We start from the raw sequence: 17,246 nt of genomic DNA, 5'->3' as shown, positions 1-17,246 counted from the left end.
TATATATATATATATATAGTGCTACATTTTCAATTGCAGTATGACGTTATGTTATGTGTAAAAATGAGCTGATGTAAGACCTTTTTTTTTTTGTCTGTTTGTCGTTAGTTCTCGTGTCAACCTCTGATCGCTGTGTTTGGCAAAACAACTACATGTTTCTCTCTCACACTTGATCTCACGCCTATACACTACAATTCATAATATATACTGATGTATATATTGAACCTACAATTCATAATATATACTAGTTGAGGAAGCTATGATCCGATCTAGTATAATATAGCTTAATGTAAAATGGATAAAATTCTTGTCTTTTCGTCAGCCAGAAGGTCATATATGTAAAAAGTGAGTTGGAGTAAATAGAGATAAAAAAGACTTGCATGAATCTTATATAAACATTGAACTACCAGATATGTGTTCGAAGTTTGCCTCAAAAAAAAAAAAAAAAAAAAAAAAAGAAGATATGTGTTCGAAAGGTCGTCGTCGGGTCGTTGTATATTTATAGACAATAAATAAATGAGGAATATATGATACGTATGTATGATATGGTCTTTAGACTTGCTCACAAGTCACAATCACATTGACTAATTGACTAATTGGATAGAGACGATTTAAATGAACAAGAAATCAAAGAAAAGAAGGTTTGTTTCGTGGGCTTTTAGATATAGTTAAGTTTACAAAAAGGAGAGGGACAAAACGCTGCGTTTCCAAAGACTGGGTTTCTTGGGACGAGGTGGTCTGAAAGCAAAGCTGACGCCAAACATCTCTGTGGAAGTCAAATTCATGTCCACGAACCCATGTAGCTTACCGACCAGGGAGGCGCTCTCTCGGACATGACCCATGTCTTTGTAATCCGACCAGAGCCGCTGTGCCAGCTGGACCCGCCTGTGCCTCGTGTTGAGCCCAATGTCCCATCTCAAGAACAAGTTCTCTCTCTCTTCTTTCGACAGTTTCCTCTGCATCAGCTTGCTCAGCGTATACCTCTCCCTCGTCAACGCCCTCCTGCTGCTTGGTATAACAATATATATATTTACTTGAGTGTTTTACTAAACCTAAAAATTATTAACTAAGATAAAGCAATACAATGCGATTTTTACCAGGAGCTGAGGGTCATATCGTTGCTATTTTGAGCAAAAGATTCTCTGATGTACTTAAGTCTCCGGAGCTCTACCTCCAAGTACAAGCAATCTTTCTGATCTCCTCTGAACAGAAGGAAGAAGTAGCTTCTGTGTGCCATAGAGACGTTACACACGTGCCATAGCTCTATTATCTCCCTCTGCAGCCTCTTGAACTCCACCGGCCAATTCAAGGGCGTGTCTAAGTAGTCTCGTATTGGGTCCATCGCTGCGTCCTTGAAACTCTTTGTTGAACTCATGGCCAAGATCTTCTGTTCCATTTCCTCCATCTGCCCACAAATGAACAGTTCAATCACACTGACTTGAGTGATTTTTAATTATGAAAGCAAAACTAACCGAGCGATGAATGATTTGCTTGTCTTTTTGAGCAGCAGTCTCCTCTGTTCTGTCCTGGCTTATTGAAGCTCTACCACTTGTCTGGAGCTCAAATACAGAAGCATCAGATGGCCGGGACAGTGATTCATTTGGCGAATCCAATTCGTTACTGATACCATGCGAAGCAGCATGCGCCGTTTCAGTGTCACTCAAGCTTCTCTCAAACCAAGTTGTTGGCATTCTCCTCCCGCTAAACTCATCCTGCAGAAACCTCTCGTTCTTGATGTCGCACATTTCCAGGTTTCTCTCAGCTGTTTTGACAAATTCTTTCTCGTACCAGCTTGGCGGTGTATCAGCATCTTTCTCAACCCAAGAGGAGGAAGAGCTCCATAATAAGCTTGCTCGGCAGCTTTGACTTCTAGTCAGCCTCATGCCTGCTAACGGTTGTGAATCTCTCTCCCTATTCCAAAAGAAAGGCTTTTCAGAAGAGGGAGTGATAAGTTCTGGAGGCGTCGGGTTTCCTCTCAGGTTAGACATGCTTGTATCCAACTTATCAGGAGAACATTCAAAATCACAGAGTGGAGGATTTTCTTTGAGATAGCTTTCTTGTTTTGGTTGGGGAGAGGCACCGGTGACTTCCTTTACCCTTTCTTCTTCTTCGTTTTTAACTTCTGTGGGGAGTTGTAAGTTCTTTGGCTCTGTCACACATACTGGTTCTTGTACATGTACAGCCTCGCATTTGCCTGGACTTCTCTCGGGTATATCTTCCTCTGGACTTATAGTGATATCTGACTTCTCTGTTTCTATGCACCGAACTTCCCTACAGTTATCCTCCGAAGAATTCTCGTCAGCCGTTTCATCAAACGGATCCTCCTGAACATGAGGTTGATCTGCAATCTCCTCTATGTGAACATGAGATTGGTGTATAGTTTCTGTCCCGTGAATGTCAAGTGGAACCTTAGGGAAAGAAGTTACAAACGCAAGCTGTTGAAGGGGACTACTTGATGTAGAGTCAATCCTAAAATCTGATAGTTGGAAGACGTTCTCTTCATAACTGTATTCAGTTGATCGTGGAGATATACTGGAGCGGTGAGCTGATATAGGGCTCAGTGGTGTTGTATTTTCAGAGTCCCATGTACTACGCACTCGCAGCTTGGGGTATTGATGTTCCAGAAGAATCTGGAAAGAAACGAATTAATAAGTGGCAGTAAAAGGATATATTTCAGTAAAATTAACAAGAGATAATAACATACATCTAACTCTATTGTTTCTGTTGCTAGTGCCTCTTTTTCTCGTTGTTTTTCTTCTCCAACCATTCGTCGAAGATCCTCAATCTCGGAACGAGCTTGCTCTAGTTGTTGTGCAAGTAGGAATACCTCTTTCTTTAGCTGTAAGAAATAGGATAGATCATAACTCAGACCTCGAGGAAACTATAGGTCAATTAGATTGTGATTGTGAGCAAGACAAGTCAATAAACGCAGGGAAAAAGTATTAAGCAGCAGTCCAAAGAATATGATTTATATAATAGTGAGGTCATGGTACAACCTGTTTCTTAAGATCTTAAAAGGGTGATTGAAGTACATCCAGCTACCTTTTCAACCTCGAGGTCTTTCTCCGTCAGTAATGCAGTTGTGTCAGAAACAATAGACGCCTGGCCAGGGCTTCTCAACTCACTTTCCAGTTTAGCCAACTCCCTCTGCAAGTGTTTTACTAAAGCTTTATCAGACATGACAATATTCACTTGTGCATTTGTTGTCACCTCCTTTGCGCAGCTCGCAAACAACAGTGTGTTTCTGGATTGCTCAACATGGATTCTCGCAGGACTCATAGTGCAAATAATGGCAGTTCTTGCATTTCCTCCCAAAGAAGACTGAAGTATGCGTGTTAGTTTTGAATCTCTGAATGGGATGTGCCCAGTTTTTCCTTTACTGCATGAAGTAAACCACATAAGTTACTAAGCTAATAATGGATCAGAAGAAAAAAAGAAGGAGCCTTGTTGAAAAGAACAATACAACAAACTAACATAAACAAGGTGATCACAGGTATAAGCCCTATGTTTGAGGAACAACAAATGGCCACTCGGACGGATTAGTAGACCTTGAAATTTACTTTTTAGGCTCAAAGAAGATATATTAATCTAAGTTGTCACAACAAAGAAGATGTTGTGGAAGCTAAGTGCTTACAATCTCACCTTAGCTTACGTATCACCGTTCCCAGTGTTAACAAACTTCGATTTATATGACAACCTTCTTTTAACCTTGTGCCGGCTGATAATGATTGAGATGCACGTTCACTTCCAGCAAGATCAATGAAGTTCTGCACGACAATTAGTTGCTTAATAAATACCCTTCAATTGAAGTTTTAGTATATTATTTGATAGAAGGTTTAAAGATATGTACCACTGTCGCTGTAAGTGTACTAAACTTATCATTGGTGGAAAATTCACGAGCCGAGCTTTCAACTGTCTGTAAAAAGGTAGGAGTACTAAGATATAATTTAAAAAAAAAAACATCATGAAGAAGGCTATGTTAAACAATAGATATAAATCAGCAAAATGCCTTACAAATCTCAAAATCTGATGAGACCTGGAGCTAACTTCATTTAGAGCTGTCTCTCCAATTTGCCGTTGAGCTGTAAATGGTTAGACATTTTGTCAATATTGTTGCAACACATCTATAGCTAGTATAGATTTTTGAGATACCATTTTGGATGATCTTTACCTTCGCAGACAGATAGGAGCTCCTTGAAATGATTCCAGTCGCGCAGAGTTTCCTCTGTGAGTTTCTCAACAACTGTCCCCTTCTGTCAAAAAGAAAGAAATTGGCCAGCATGAGAGATTTGACTGCAAAAAGATCATTTGTACAAAATGAAAGGATCATATATACCTCAGGGTCATCTAAAAGTCTGAGTGGACTAGTATCTGTACTTAAGAGATCTCTTACAGACTCATTGTAGATCTCCATGGCAGAGAACTTTAGAATGAATTCTCTTTCTTTGTGCTGCAGAAAGTAAATGCTTAACTACAAGCCTCGAAAATGAAGTAGTAAGATGTAAGGATAATGTAATTTGTCTATACCTTGCCAATGTAGTCATATATATCAATCAAGGCGCAATCAGTAATTCCGCTCATAGTATAAGTCTTTCCACTGCTTGTTTGCCCATATGCGAATACACTAGCTAAAAACATGCATGTGAGTTATATGCAAGACAAGGAGAGGGAGCGAGATGATAAAGCAAAGAAAGAGTAAAAAAAGCAGGAGGGAAGGGTGAGATACCATTAACGCCAGTGACAACAGAGAAAGCGACTTCCTTGGCCCCTTGGTCATAAACCTGCCTCGTACAACTGTCAGGGCCAAACACTCTGTCTAGAGGGAGGAGAGAAAAAGGCTCAGTAAGGTCTAATGAAGGAAGAAGGGTGGGAAGAGAGAAGAAGAGCAAATTAAAATGGCTTACCAAAAGTGTAAGCAGAAGGATACATGGAACGGTCAGAGATAGAAAGATGGCTCCTGTAAATGATAGTGGTATCGTTGATGCAGTCCCAGTCGGGGACATCGTTCCTTAAACGTTCCTTGTCGTTTAAAGGTCGCATACGAACAGAAACATAAATCTTTTCCTCACTGACGATTGGTCCTTGCATCTGATCATCTTCAGTAGCCATCATTCTACCCGACCTCCACCCTAAAAGAAAACAAGAATATATATAGCACAGAGAGAGAGAGAGAGAGAGAAGCAAATTAAGTCAGGAAAAAGAGAGACAAACTAAAATAATACTAGTCGCAACAAGTCAATCATTGCAGCAAGAAAGTCGAGTCAAAGAAGATGTATAATTGTATATATATATATATCCACGTTTTATAATAGTAATTATAAACAGAGAGAATGCAAGGCAAAGTCGAAAAAACAAACGAGATTCATTTTATCTCTATCTATCAGTCTATTCTGATAAGACAGAGACAAACACAAGAATTTCAAAGAAAACGCATTAAGAGGAGAGGAATTGGAGGAGATGGTCCCCTAAGAAGCAGTCTGGCAAAGTGTTGGTTTGTTACTAGTTAGCATGTTAAACAGAAGTGCCAAGAAGCCTAAGGCATTAATGTATCATAATGGCTAGAAACCAAAAGAACATTATAATAAAGTAATGAAGGAAATCAAAAAAAATTACCTTGAAAAAGATATCAGAGAAGGCGCTTAAGTCTTTTAGAGAGAATGTTCGATCTGGCTAGCTGAAAGGAATCTTTGGTAACTCCATGTGCAGTGAGAATTATTCCAGAGACACCACTACACCTACCTTTGGCTTACCTTTTACCTGCTTCCAAATACAAACAAACAGAGAAAATTCCAAGAAATACTTACATTTAAGCATTTGAACATATATAAATTTCTCAAAAAAAAAAAAAAAAAAAAAAAAAAAAAAAAAGAATCATTGGAAAATGTGACATGCATTGTGAGAGCATGAAGAAGAACAACACCCAAACCAAACCAAAAAGAAGAAAAAGAAAAAGAGAAGCAAAAAAAAAAATATATATATATATATATATATATTAATGAAAATTGGGGAACTTGTTGAGAGAAATCGTAGACGGAAACACACACAAAGAAAGAAAGAAAGCAAACATCCGGAAGCTGAAAAAAAAATAAAAAAAAATAAAAGCCGCATTTCATTTCAATTTCAATTTCAATTTCAAAATTTGTTAATAACCTCAAAGGACCGGTGTACGTGCGTAGCTTCCGATAAACATAAACCCTCCCCTTCCCTCAATCCCCGTATACCGTAACCGTACCGAGAAGAAATGGAGGAGGAGGAGATCCCCTGGGAGGAACCCGGCGCCGCGACTAATTCTTCCCCCCCCCCCCCCCCCAAGTCTCTCTCTCTCTCTGTCTTTTGAAATTCGGAGGAAATTGAAATGCACAGCTACTCTCTCTCGTCGTTTATGGCGTTTTTCTGCGCAAAATCGTCGTCGTTTCAGCGAACTTTGCAATCTGGCATTTTCATCAATTCATCATCTCTCTCTCTCTCTCCAAACTGCCGCGCTAAAGAAAGCATAGATATCGTTACTCTTACAGTTACTTTTAATTAAAAATTAAAAAATAATAATACAGTAGATCAAAAAGTAAGAAGCATTTCTTTGTTAGGTACCGGAAGAATCGTTACTCTAAGATATAGAAGTTTGTGATTGGTTAGTTTTATTTTTATTGATTTATTATTTAAATATATAATAATATTTAAAGAAAATAATTAAAATATATTAATTTGAGCAACGCTCATCGGTAGCTACCGATAATGATGGTCTTCAATCACCTTTCGATCTTAGTTACTAGTCGCAATAGCAATCAAACTTTCTTCATGCTTTTGCAAGCAAGCATATGAGCATATCTTTCTGCTTCAATTCATATATTCTTCCTTTTTCTTTCTTACCAACAAACATCATTACCTTACCTTGAGTTTGCATTTCATTTTAATGTTTATACTTAATAGAGTTATAGGTCGTCATTACTAATATTTTCGAATATTAGAAAAAAGCACTGTACAAAAAAAAAATTAAAAAGGCAAAAGAAAAAGCAAAACCACAGCACAGCACATGGGCGTTCCGTTTTTGTGCCCTTTAACTAAATTTATGTGTGTATCGCTGAGGCCTGAGGCAATGCATGTGCATTGCTCTCTTTTTTTCTCTTACCTTACTTATACCCTAACTACATTTATATATAATGAGCCAACTTCGATATACATATTCATATATGCATTCCCCCATCTTCATGTTTAGAGAAGATATTTCTTTTATGATTTCCTTTTTCCAAATCAGATGAATCACATTTACGTTGTGGAATATATATTAACAAAAAACAAAAAAGCATATAGTGTAAGATTTTTTATTATTGTGTAACTAACAATTTTTTTTTTATTATTATTATTTTTTTTTTATTGTATGCTGTGCTCTGCTTTCTCGCTTGTTGAAAAAAGAGTTGCTATAAAAACCCAAGGGTAAAATTTCAAACACATTAGTATTAATTAGGATGGATTTATTGGATACAGATGTTGGGTTCATGCATGAATACTGGCGCGATACTGTGTAGCTTGGTCGGTAGTTCGAGTATATTCATTCAAGAGACTTGTGTTCTTTTTTCTTTTTCTATACTACTATTTAATACAAGTAGGTATGATGGGCCATTTTTCTAATATCCTTCTATAATTCCGTGAAGGTATAGTCTTACAAAATTGAATCTTTTGAGGGAGGAATTTTTTTTTTTTTTTTTTCAACAAACACTCCATTAAAATAAGTTACAAAATTTGGATATTCCTTTCTAGAGAGAGAGCACGGTACAATCATCTAACTTACATAGGAGGAAGCAGAAGCACGACGTGATGCTTAAACAAGTGCACAACACTCGGATCAAATTATAACAAAAGAAATAACAATAAATAAAACTAATAGAGATAGTTAAATCCACCAAGAAAATAGGCCACATGAAGTGACGGGAAGCTGACCAAGACCGAATCATTGGCCGCAAAACGACAAATTGCCACACTGGAATACAAAGATTTCGACGGGTTTTTAAAAACCTAAGTCGCACTAAAGATGACGAATCTTCAGCTCCCTAAAGAGGGAGACAGCATGTAGGTTGGGAACGAATTCCCAAAAGTCGAATGTCGGAGAAATGGTCCAAGCTAAAACCACCTTGCCACACCACAATGAAAAATCTAAACCAAGTGGATAACAGAGAACAAAGAACGAGACGAAAATGTGTAGTCAAGGGAATGGAGATGCATCTCCGCATATTATCTCTAGCCGAGTGACCCTGGAAGTTACCAGCATGAGCGAAGGAGGTGGAGGGAGGTGAGCCACTAATATGGAAAAGTCGAACTTCCTGAGCAAGACGCGAGATGAAACCTAATGAGTACAAACAACAAATCATCACAACTCGATGAGAAGTAATTTTTGTTTCTATTGTCTCTTTCGGAGGCTTATCTTCGAATATGTCAATGTGTGACCATGATAATAAATGTCTTATTCGATGGACACAACATTCTCTCTTTTTTTAGATGTATAAGAGGAAAGTGCTCTCCACTAAGTAGGAGTTAGGCATTTCAATCCATAAAAGAAATTGGATTTTTAAGTTGGGCCTTAAATCTAAATTTCTTATAGAATTAATAAGAGTACATAACCAAAAACTAATGTATCTAGCCTCAGCTGATCTTAATTTGATTGGCAAAAATGGCTTTAAGCTCAAAACATATGCTAGTCCAGTTGAGAAATTATTGGGTTTAGCCCAGAAGTGATTTAATAATTGCAACCCTAATCCATAGGTTTAATGACCTAGATTGTTGTCACAACAACGCCGGCCGGCTGAGGCGAGGTTGGCGGTTAAGCAAACGCGTCGGAGGCCAGGACTGACACAACCACCGCTTATTATATCTATATCTCCGATGCACATATGAGACAATGTTAACGGCAAAAAAAATTTGCGGTTAGACATGGACGTCACCGGCGAAGGCGACACCAGAACTGTAAGACCCGAAAAAGAGGCTCCGGAGCAGCCAACAAAGCAAAGATCCATTCCCTCAAGATTTCTCACATCTAGATCGAAGGATATCAGAGGAGGGATGGGGCAGATCTCTCCGGCGACCAGGGAAAGCGGAGGAAAGAGGGGAGAGATAGTTGACGCGGAAAGATACTGATCTCCGGTCATCAGATCTAGAAATCCTAGCACTGCCTCGTCGGAAAACGAATATAAACCGGCAAATCTCACACCAACAGAGATCGAAATATGGGTTTGGTTTTTGCGGAAAACGATATAGCATCCATCGTCTAAGCTCGATCCCCGTCTAAGGGAATCAGAAGCAGCAAGATCTTCTGCAGGTCCATGAGAGAAGGTTCTTCGGCTAAACGCCGAGACACAATCTCGACCTCCGCAGGTCGGAGTAGCAGTTGATGGGGTTAGCAAATAGAGAAGTCGAGATAACGGAAACTCAGAACCAGAGATCTTTATTCGGGATTTGAGACGGCGAGAGATTCTACAGACAGTTGTTGTAGATGAATGTCTACAAGGTCTCCGACTACCAGATCTGGACAACGAGATAAAGCACGGTGGTCGGGAAAAGAGTTTCGGTTATAAACCGAGAAAGAAACAGCTCCAAAAGAGAGTAGTAAGATGTTGAAGTGCAAGCCGGAGCATAGACGTCTAGCCAGCGAGGGGACCAAAAACATCAAAAAAACGGAAGGTAAACAGAGAGAAGGAGACTTTGTCCGACGCCGGTGAGCAAAAGCTCTACCGGCGTCGGAGAAAGAAAAAGTCTTGGTTGTCTTGATAATAGTGCCGAAGAGAATTTTTGATAAGATATGGACCAATTTGAGGAAGGAAATTAAATAGACATTTTTTAAAATAATAGTAAATTAGAGGGCCATGCACATGATGTGGATCTGGACAAAACCAAACAACAGTTTCTCAATTATGAGCGCGATTGTCACATGATCCTGCGGACAAGTCAACGCTTCTACTTCTTTTTTCTTTCTTCTTCTTTTATACTACCTTTTTTTCTACATTATCGTCACAAAAGGATCGTCTCTCGTCGCAAAAGCCCAAATATTGGGCCTCACTAACGCCAACGAAAGAGACCCACTTACGCTGGTCCTTTTCTATATCAAAAAAATAGGTACGCGTTTGTGAGTTACCACCCTAAGGTATCCTTTGAATGATTTTAAAAGCAAAGGACTATTGCTCTACTCACGTCGCTCATATCATAGCCATTCTAAACTTAAGCTAAGACGATAAATTAAACATATAGAAGGCAAAATGGTGGAAACGGTACAAATCCAAAAAAAAAAAAAAAAGGCAGCTTAATTGAGAGTATAAAAATGTCCGCAAATGGTTTTTGAAGTTAGCTATAGTCTATACTACAAATCAACAAATCCGTTGTAGTCTAGCTGGTCAGGATACTCGGCTCTCACCCGAGAGACCCGGGTTCGAGTACCGGCAACGGAGTTTACTTTTTTTGCATCTCTTACTCCCCTTCCATGGTTCCATTTATGGCAACAACATAAATAACGTCGTTGTTTAGCCGTTCCACATATATATATATATTTTGATAGGCCCCCTCCTCCTCCTCCCACTATCGATAGTTTCGTTGATGGGTTTCAATTTCATTCAGCTAAGCCCATTTTAGGGTGCCACAGAAGTAGCCGTTGGGAATGCAAAAGCCGAGACCGTACACGTTGACGTAGTATTTCGGTTCCTTCTAAAGTCAATTTGTTAGGCATTAGGCATATGTTCCATACACTCTCGCTTGTCTCTGCTCCAGTTTGTTTCTACATATATATGGACTCACACACAATGGCCGTACCGAACAAATTGGCCGAGAGTCCCCATTGATACTAGCTAGACTACATCTAGAAAATTGATACCATTATCTATTATATTACTGTTCATTTGAATTTGACAGATAATGTGGATCACCCATAAACCAAACAATATAATTTGATTCTAACTCTATCTATTAATTAAATACCGTCATTGACCAACCCTAACATCTAAATATACATTGTTAATTAACGCAAATTACATGTCAGGTTCATGTGACTTCTACAGTCATGTAAAAAAACCCATAGGCAATCCACATAAGAAAATTCATAAAAAAAAACAGAAAAACAAAAAAAAATTGCAGTAATACTTGTGTACCTAAATCTGGAAAGTTAGATGTTATACCGTACATAGCTTCTTGTGACTCAAATATAGTAAAAATAGTCTTTCTCCATCGCTAGTTCCCAAATTCGAGATATGATATGACTCAACTTTCAGTTTAAAACTTTTTTACATAGAGTCTTTTATTACACAAATGTAACAAACATTTGTAAAGCACGTGACACTTGTCCTGCCCTCCAATTTTATTTTATTTTTAACTTAATCGACGAACGGAAATATTACTTTATGATGAATGTGTTGTGTTACTAACATTTTTCTGAATCCTTTCCGCGAGGAATACGTGTTGTCCACTGTACCCAAAATTAACTAAGCCTAAACATTTTGATTAACTAACTCAGAGTAAATGACGTTTTGCTTGTTACTCACTCTGTTTCAAAATAATTGTTTTTTTTCTTTCAAATTAATTGTTATTTTAGGATTGTTTTTCCGTGTTCGATTAAAATATCCTTTTAAGTTTTCAATACAACTCTTTTATAAAATCTGTAGTTTTATATTTACTACTTTAATGTCCTAACCAAATAACCAATAGAGAAAGTTGTATAGTTTACTAATCTCTTAACATATGTGAAAAAATCTTTAATCCCCTATATAATAAAACGGAAGTACACAATATTATTTTGTATACTATATAATTTTAATAAATTGGTTACAAATAGATTATACATTAATGATAGATTAATTAGTTACAAATAGGTTATACCAAAAATCTTAAAGAGAATATTCTAAAAAATCATATCATCTAACTTACCATATCAATTTCCTTTAGTAAAGTATTCAACAAATAAAAAAATTTGATATCTAACTTAACATATTAATTTGTTAACTATCATTATACTTCACATTTTATTTTTATATATGAGTCTATTTTGTGACACAAATAAATTATCATATTATTTATTATAATTAAAAATAGTTTTATTTCTGTATATATCATAAGTTGAATTTTAAAAACAAATATAAATTCTTCAATCTATAAAATATTCAAGCTTTAGTAATATTATTCTTTAAATATAAAATCAATTTAATTAAAAAATTTACTGAGTAACGGATCAAAATTTGAATATTAAAATTCAAATTTACAAAATTATGTTTTATAATGACATTCAAGTCATGATGTAGAATATACATTGTTTAAATAACTTCACATATATAACCTAATACAACATATTAAAATTTTATTTTAAAATATAAAATATACAAATTTCGTATAAAATAAAATTTTTAACCAATGTTATAGCACGCGTAATTATCTAGAATCATTAACAATATAAAACTTACAAAATAAGTGTCTTTTTTCAAGCCATCATATTTAGCATATGATTTTATTGCATAATGTTTTATCTAAAAAAACTTTTAAAAACAATCACTTAAATTATATTTTATATAAAAATTATAATATAAATAAAATAAATTTCAACATGTGCTCTAGCGCGGATCTTAATCTAGTGACATGTATTATGAAACAAAAAGAATAGTATTAGTCTACCATTTGCTTAACTATTGAATGCAAAAAACAGGAAGCAGATCAATATGGTCACGATGGTTAAGAATTAAGAGATGAATGGTGGGTTCATCCTTTAGTTGTTTAGTCTCATCAGAGGCCATATTGTTGAATGACGTAAAAAGCCATGGCAAGGATATCGTGAAAGTAGTCTTATAGAGTCATATGCCATTATGGGGTGTGTGGTAATATTCTACTAGACGAAGCGTCAAATGAACGAGGAGAAATAATGTGACGATAAGAATGTTGCTCCTTCACATGTCTTGTTGGCCCTCACTGACCCCTCTAATCTTGGCATACACCTCAAAACTTCAACTTCTGTGAAACTAAAAGAAAAACTCCCATCCATTATTAACAATATTTTGTAGTATTATCTTAAATTAAAAATAACTGGGGAAAAGCATTACTTATATGAATTTGAGTCTAAAAATTAGCCTTGTTTTGTTTGTGATTTGAACAATGAAAATGTGGACCATAACGATTTATAATTTTATAGAAAGGCCAAATGAAATGGTTAAGAAAACTTAAGAGACTTCGGGGGTAAGGGAAAGTGGTTGGATGGAGCGGGTAGGATGTCAATCACGTGACTCCCAAACTTTCCATTCCAAATTTTTACAATTTGCAATTTTGGTTTTTTTTTATTGGTAGAGCAAAGGGAGAAAACTCCCATTATCAAAAGAATAAAAGTAAACTTAAACACAAACCAACCGCGATACTGCAACTCCACGGGCATCCTCCAATGCAAGTTCAGCAACATAATCCGGTCGATCCTCCAACAAATGAAACCCAAACTGTAGAGAAAACACATAGTTCGCTAATCCATCTGCAAGACGGTTAACCTCTCTATGCACATGAACAATCCGGACCACCCAGTCCCTTGATATTAAGCCATGTCACAAGCGTACCAAGAATGACAGCGGATGAACCTCACTAATCCATGTCTGTAAGTAACCTACCACCATTGTTGAATCTACCTCCAACTCCAGCTTTCGTACCCCATACCCCCACGCAATATGCAGACCATAATAAACCCCCCCATAACTCTGCTAGAGGAGCTGAGCAAATCCCAATGTGTAGAGCGAATCCTCTTTTCCATTCGCCTAACTCATCCCGTAGTATCTCCCCTGCAGCAGCCATCCCTGGGTTCCCTCGTGAAGCACCGTCCGTATTCATCTTAAACCACCCCTCCTGTGGATACGTCCAACATATTAACCTCTCCTCACGGGCCGGCTTGCTAACTGATAGTCGATGCCGCTGATGTGCTACCACTACTTCCATGGCCAGCTCCATCAAAAATTTTAATCATGTCCCTGCATCTACCATTCCTCCCAAAAACATTTCCACATCTCCATTTCCATCCCCACCAAGCAGCCATACCGAATAAAGTAGGCCACACCATATCCTCTGGTGCACCTGACTCCACATTTAAATTTGCATAAATCCATTCTACCAGAGATAACGAGAAAAACCTCTGTTGCTTCCTGGGTGGCACTAACCGCCTCCAAACACCCGACATCGTCGGGCAGTCTCGCAAGATGTGAAGAATAGTTTCGGTTCCTCCTCTGCAAACCACACATAACTCAGTCACACAAATGGCGACGGTAACGCTCCAAGCTAGACATAAGTGCTTGATTCCCAACCAGCCAAAGAAAAACTCTCACCCGTTCAGTAACCACCGAACTCCAAACACTATTCCAAAACCTTTCCATATGCGGTCTCGCAATACAGTTCCGGGTTAACATATCATATGCAGAAGCAACCGTGAACAGCCCATTCTCAGTTTCTGCCCATGATAACCGATCTTTGGCACCAGTGACCCAATCCAACACCACTGCACTCAATCTCAGACACACCTCATTGGGGACCCAGTGTGAAATACTGCTAAACAGCCAACCACGTCCTTCCTCCCAAAACTCCTTCACACATTCATTAACTCGACTCATTGGTAATTCCACTTCCATTAGTTCCAAAATAGGTTTATTCAGCAGCCACTTATCTTTCCAGAATCGAATATTACCACTATCTCCCAACACCCAACCATAACCCGGTATTATCACTTCTCGAATCCCTACCGCCATACTACGCTAGGTAGAGGACCAAGTATTCTTTGGTGTCAACCAGTGAGTACTATGAGTATCACCCACTCGATACTTACTGCGCAGAACCCAGGCCCACAAAGTTTCACGATCATGTAACAATCTGTAGCCCACCTTAGCTAATAAAGCCTTATTCATCTCCTGCATTCGTTTAATACCAAGTCCACCATCCTTTTTTGGTGCGCAAACTCGATCCCATGACAAAAGGTGTTGCTTTCGCTTCTCCAATGTGTTCCTCCAAAGAAAGGACCGTGACACCTTCTCCAAGTCATCCGGTAAAGCCTTTGGTAAAGATATAACACTCATTGTATGGATCGGTATGGCTGTCAGAACTGCCTTTGTGAGAGTAAGTGTACCAGCAAAGCTCAAACACCGTTCCTTCCAACCAGCAAGTTTCGATGAAACACGCTCCATCACCTTCCCAAACGTCGCCTTATTCAGCATTTTCTGTAAAATAGGCATACGAATAGGCTTCCACTTCTTACCCGCAACAGCTCAATCAATCATCTGACATAGTCGCTCTAGACACATAACGAACAGGTATGGGGATAACGGATCCCCCTGCCTCAACCCCCGACTCGGTTTGAAGGGTTTTGTCATCTCCCCATTCCACAGAATCCTCATTGATGGCTCTGTAACACATTTCATGATCCAGCTAACCCATACCGTCGATAAACCAGCAGCAATGAGTGTGTCCTCCAAGAAGTCCCACCGGATACGGTCATATGCTTTTTCCAAGTCTAGCTTCAGTAACATCCACCCCTTACGCCCTTTCTTTCTCCGCATCGAGTGCACCGCCTCTTGCACTATGACAATGTTATCAATGCTTAACCTGCCCGGTATGAAGCTTGATTGAGCCGGCCCTATCAATTTTGCTATAACTGCCTTCAACCGTGTGACCATAATCTTAGTAATGACCTTAAAAATGACATTACAAAGACTGATAGGACGTAGTTGGGTTATCTTCTCCGGCTTCGCCACCTTGGGGATTAAACATACTAATGCATCATTTAAACCTTCAGGCATCTCTCCTGTCTAAAAAACCTTAATACAAAACCCACAACCGACTCCCCTACCACAATCCAACAATTCTGATAGAAGAGAGGTTGGTACCCGTGAGGACCATGAGCCTTATATGCTCCCATCCCGCGAACAGCGGTCTCCACCTCGCTCGCTACAACTGGACTCCCTAACTCAACCTACTCTTCTCTTGTTAGGCGCTGGAACCCCTCACATGACAACCTGTCAACTATCGGGGAAACATCTGCCATAGAGTATAAACGCTGAAAATAATCCAAAGCAAGAGTCTCTAACTCCGTTGAGTCAGTCACCCAAACCCCCTCATTGTTCTGCAACGCTTCAATCTTATTCCTTCGCCTTCGAATGATAGTGGAAGTGTAAAAATAGCTTGTGTTATGATCCCCCAAACCAATCCACCTCTCCCGCGACTTCTGAAACCAAAGAACTTCCTCTTGTTCTAACACCCGATCAAGTTCCTTCACCAATCCATCCTCCTTCTACAACAGCTCATCCGTTTGAGTAATGTCCGACAAATCCTGCACCTCTGTAATCTCTTTCATCAAACCCACCCTCCTTATGTTTATGAATATCTCTAAACACTTCGCGGTTCCACTGTTGCAACATCTTACTCAAAGCTAGTAATGCTTCAGGCGTCGTAATATCCCGTCTCCAAGAAATTTCTAGCAGCGCCTGAAAACTTGTATGGCTTAACCAAGCGGCTTCGAATCGAAACGGTCTCCGCCAAGGATCCCTACTTACTACTCGACTCAACTGTACATAGAGAGGAACATGGTCTGACACCAAGAAAGGAAAATGTGACACAACTGCTTCCTGCCATTTGAGTCGAGCTTGAGCACATCATAGCACTCAGAATAATCTCTTCGCCACAAATTGTTGTGTTACTTTACCTCGCCTCCAGGTAAACTTATTGCCACGGAATCCCATGTCGATTAGAGACTCATCATTAATCCAATCCCCAAACGAAAGAGAATCTGCAGATAGTTGCCCATTGCCGCCGGACCTCTCATCTAGACAAACTATTGTGTTGAAATCTCCTCCGATAATCACTGGTCCATCAATACCACAAAGTGTTTCATGCAACTGCCGCCATAATCCACTTATTCTGGTTACAGTTGGTGCCGCATAGACGACCACAATATGTAAAACATCGCTACCATTAACCGCACTAACATGTATAAATTGATCTGAAGACTCAACAATGTCCACAACCCCGATCTCCGTTCTCCACAATAACCAGAGCCCACCACTCTGTCCAACTGCGTCCACCCTAAAAGAGTGAGCAAACCCTAAGCCTCGACAAATTATACTCGCATGATCCCCTCCCGCATGCGTTTCAAATAAAGCCAACAAATCCGTACTATATCTCTTCAACATATATCGGATAGAACGACAAAAATTGGGTTTATTAGCCTCCCGACAATTCCACAAAAAGACAATTCATATCTTCTTCCTTATACAAAA

The 17,246-nt window shown here is 38.7% G+C and overlaps 1 protein-coding gene, 1 non-coding gene and 1 pseudogene across 5 annotated transcripts; 1 reads left to right on the top strand and 2 right to left on the bottom strand.

Moving 5' to 3' along the window:
• Positions 1–466: 466 nt before the first annotated feature.
• LOC104727409 (kinesin-like protein KIN-7H) lies at positions 467–6,631 on the bottom strand. 4 transcript variants are annotated; one of them, XM_087471198.1, is made up of 15 exons: positions 6,151–6,631; positions 5,614–5,757; positions 4,905–5,129; positions 4,727–4,816; positions 4,528–4,628; positions 4,337–4,450; positions 4,172–4,253; positions 4,015–4,082; positions 3,851–3,916; positions 3,643–3,767; positions 3,043–3,379; positions 2,705–2,839; positions 1,473–2,630; positions 1,098–1,405; positions 467–1,005 (listed from the first exon to the last, which is right to left on the bottom strand). In XM_087471198.1, exons 3-15 carry the CDS (start codon positions 5,110–5,112, stop codon positions 675–677), a joined length of 3,123 nt encoding a protein of 1,040 aa, XP_087327324.1. In that variant the 5' UTR covers positions 5,113–5,129; positions 5,614–5,757; positions 6,151–6,631; the 3' UTR covers positions 467–674. The 4 variants fall into 4 exon arrangements, with proteins under 4 accessions (XP_087327324.1, XP_087327326.1, XP_087327325.1 ...); XM_087471200.1 differs by having other exon boundaries at positions 2,997–3,379; positions 6,151–6,552; XM_087471199.1 differs by having other exon boundaries at positions 4,727–4,812; positions 6,151–6,484.
• Positions 6,632–8,020: 1,389 nt separating this feature from the next.
• Positions 8,021–17,159, bottom strand: LOC147935664 (uncharacterized; annotated as a pseudogene).
• On the top strand, positions 10,358–10,430 carry TRNAE-CUC (transfer RNA glutamic acid (anticodon CUC)). The gene has a single exon. It is a non-coding gene; the product is annotated as a tRNA-Glu (tRNA).
• Positions 17,160–17,246: the final 87 nt, after the last annotated feature.

Source organism: Camelina sativa, chromosome 11 (assembly GCF_030686135.1).
Source record: "Camelina sativa cultivar CO46 ecotype springtype chromosome 11, ASM3068613v1".
NCBI lineage: Eukaryota > Viridiplantae > Streptophyta > Magnoliopsida > Brassicales > Brassicaceae > Camelina > Camelina sativa.
This window is presented reverse-complemented; position numbering and strand designations above follow the sequence as displayed.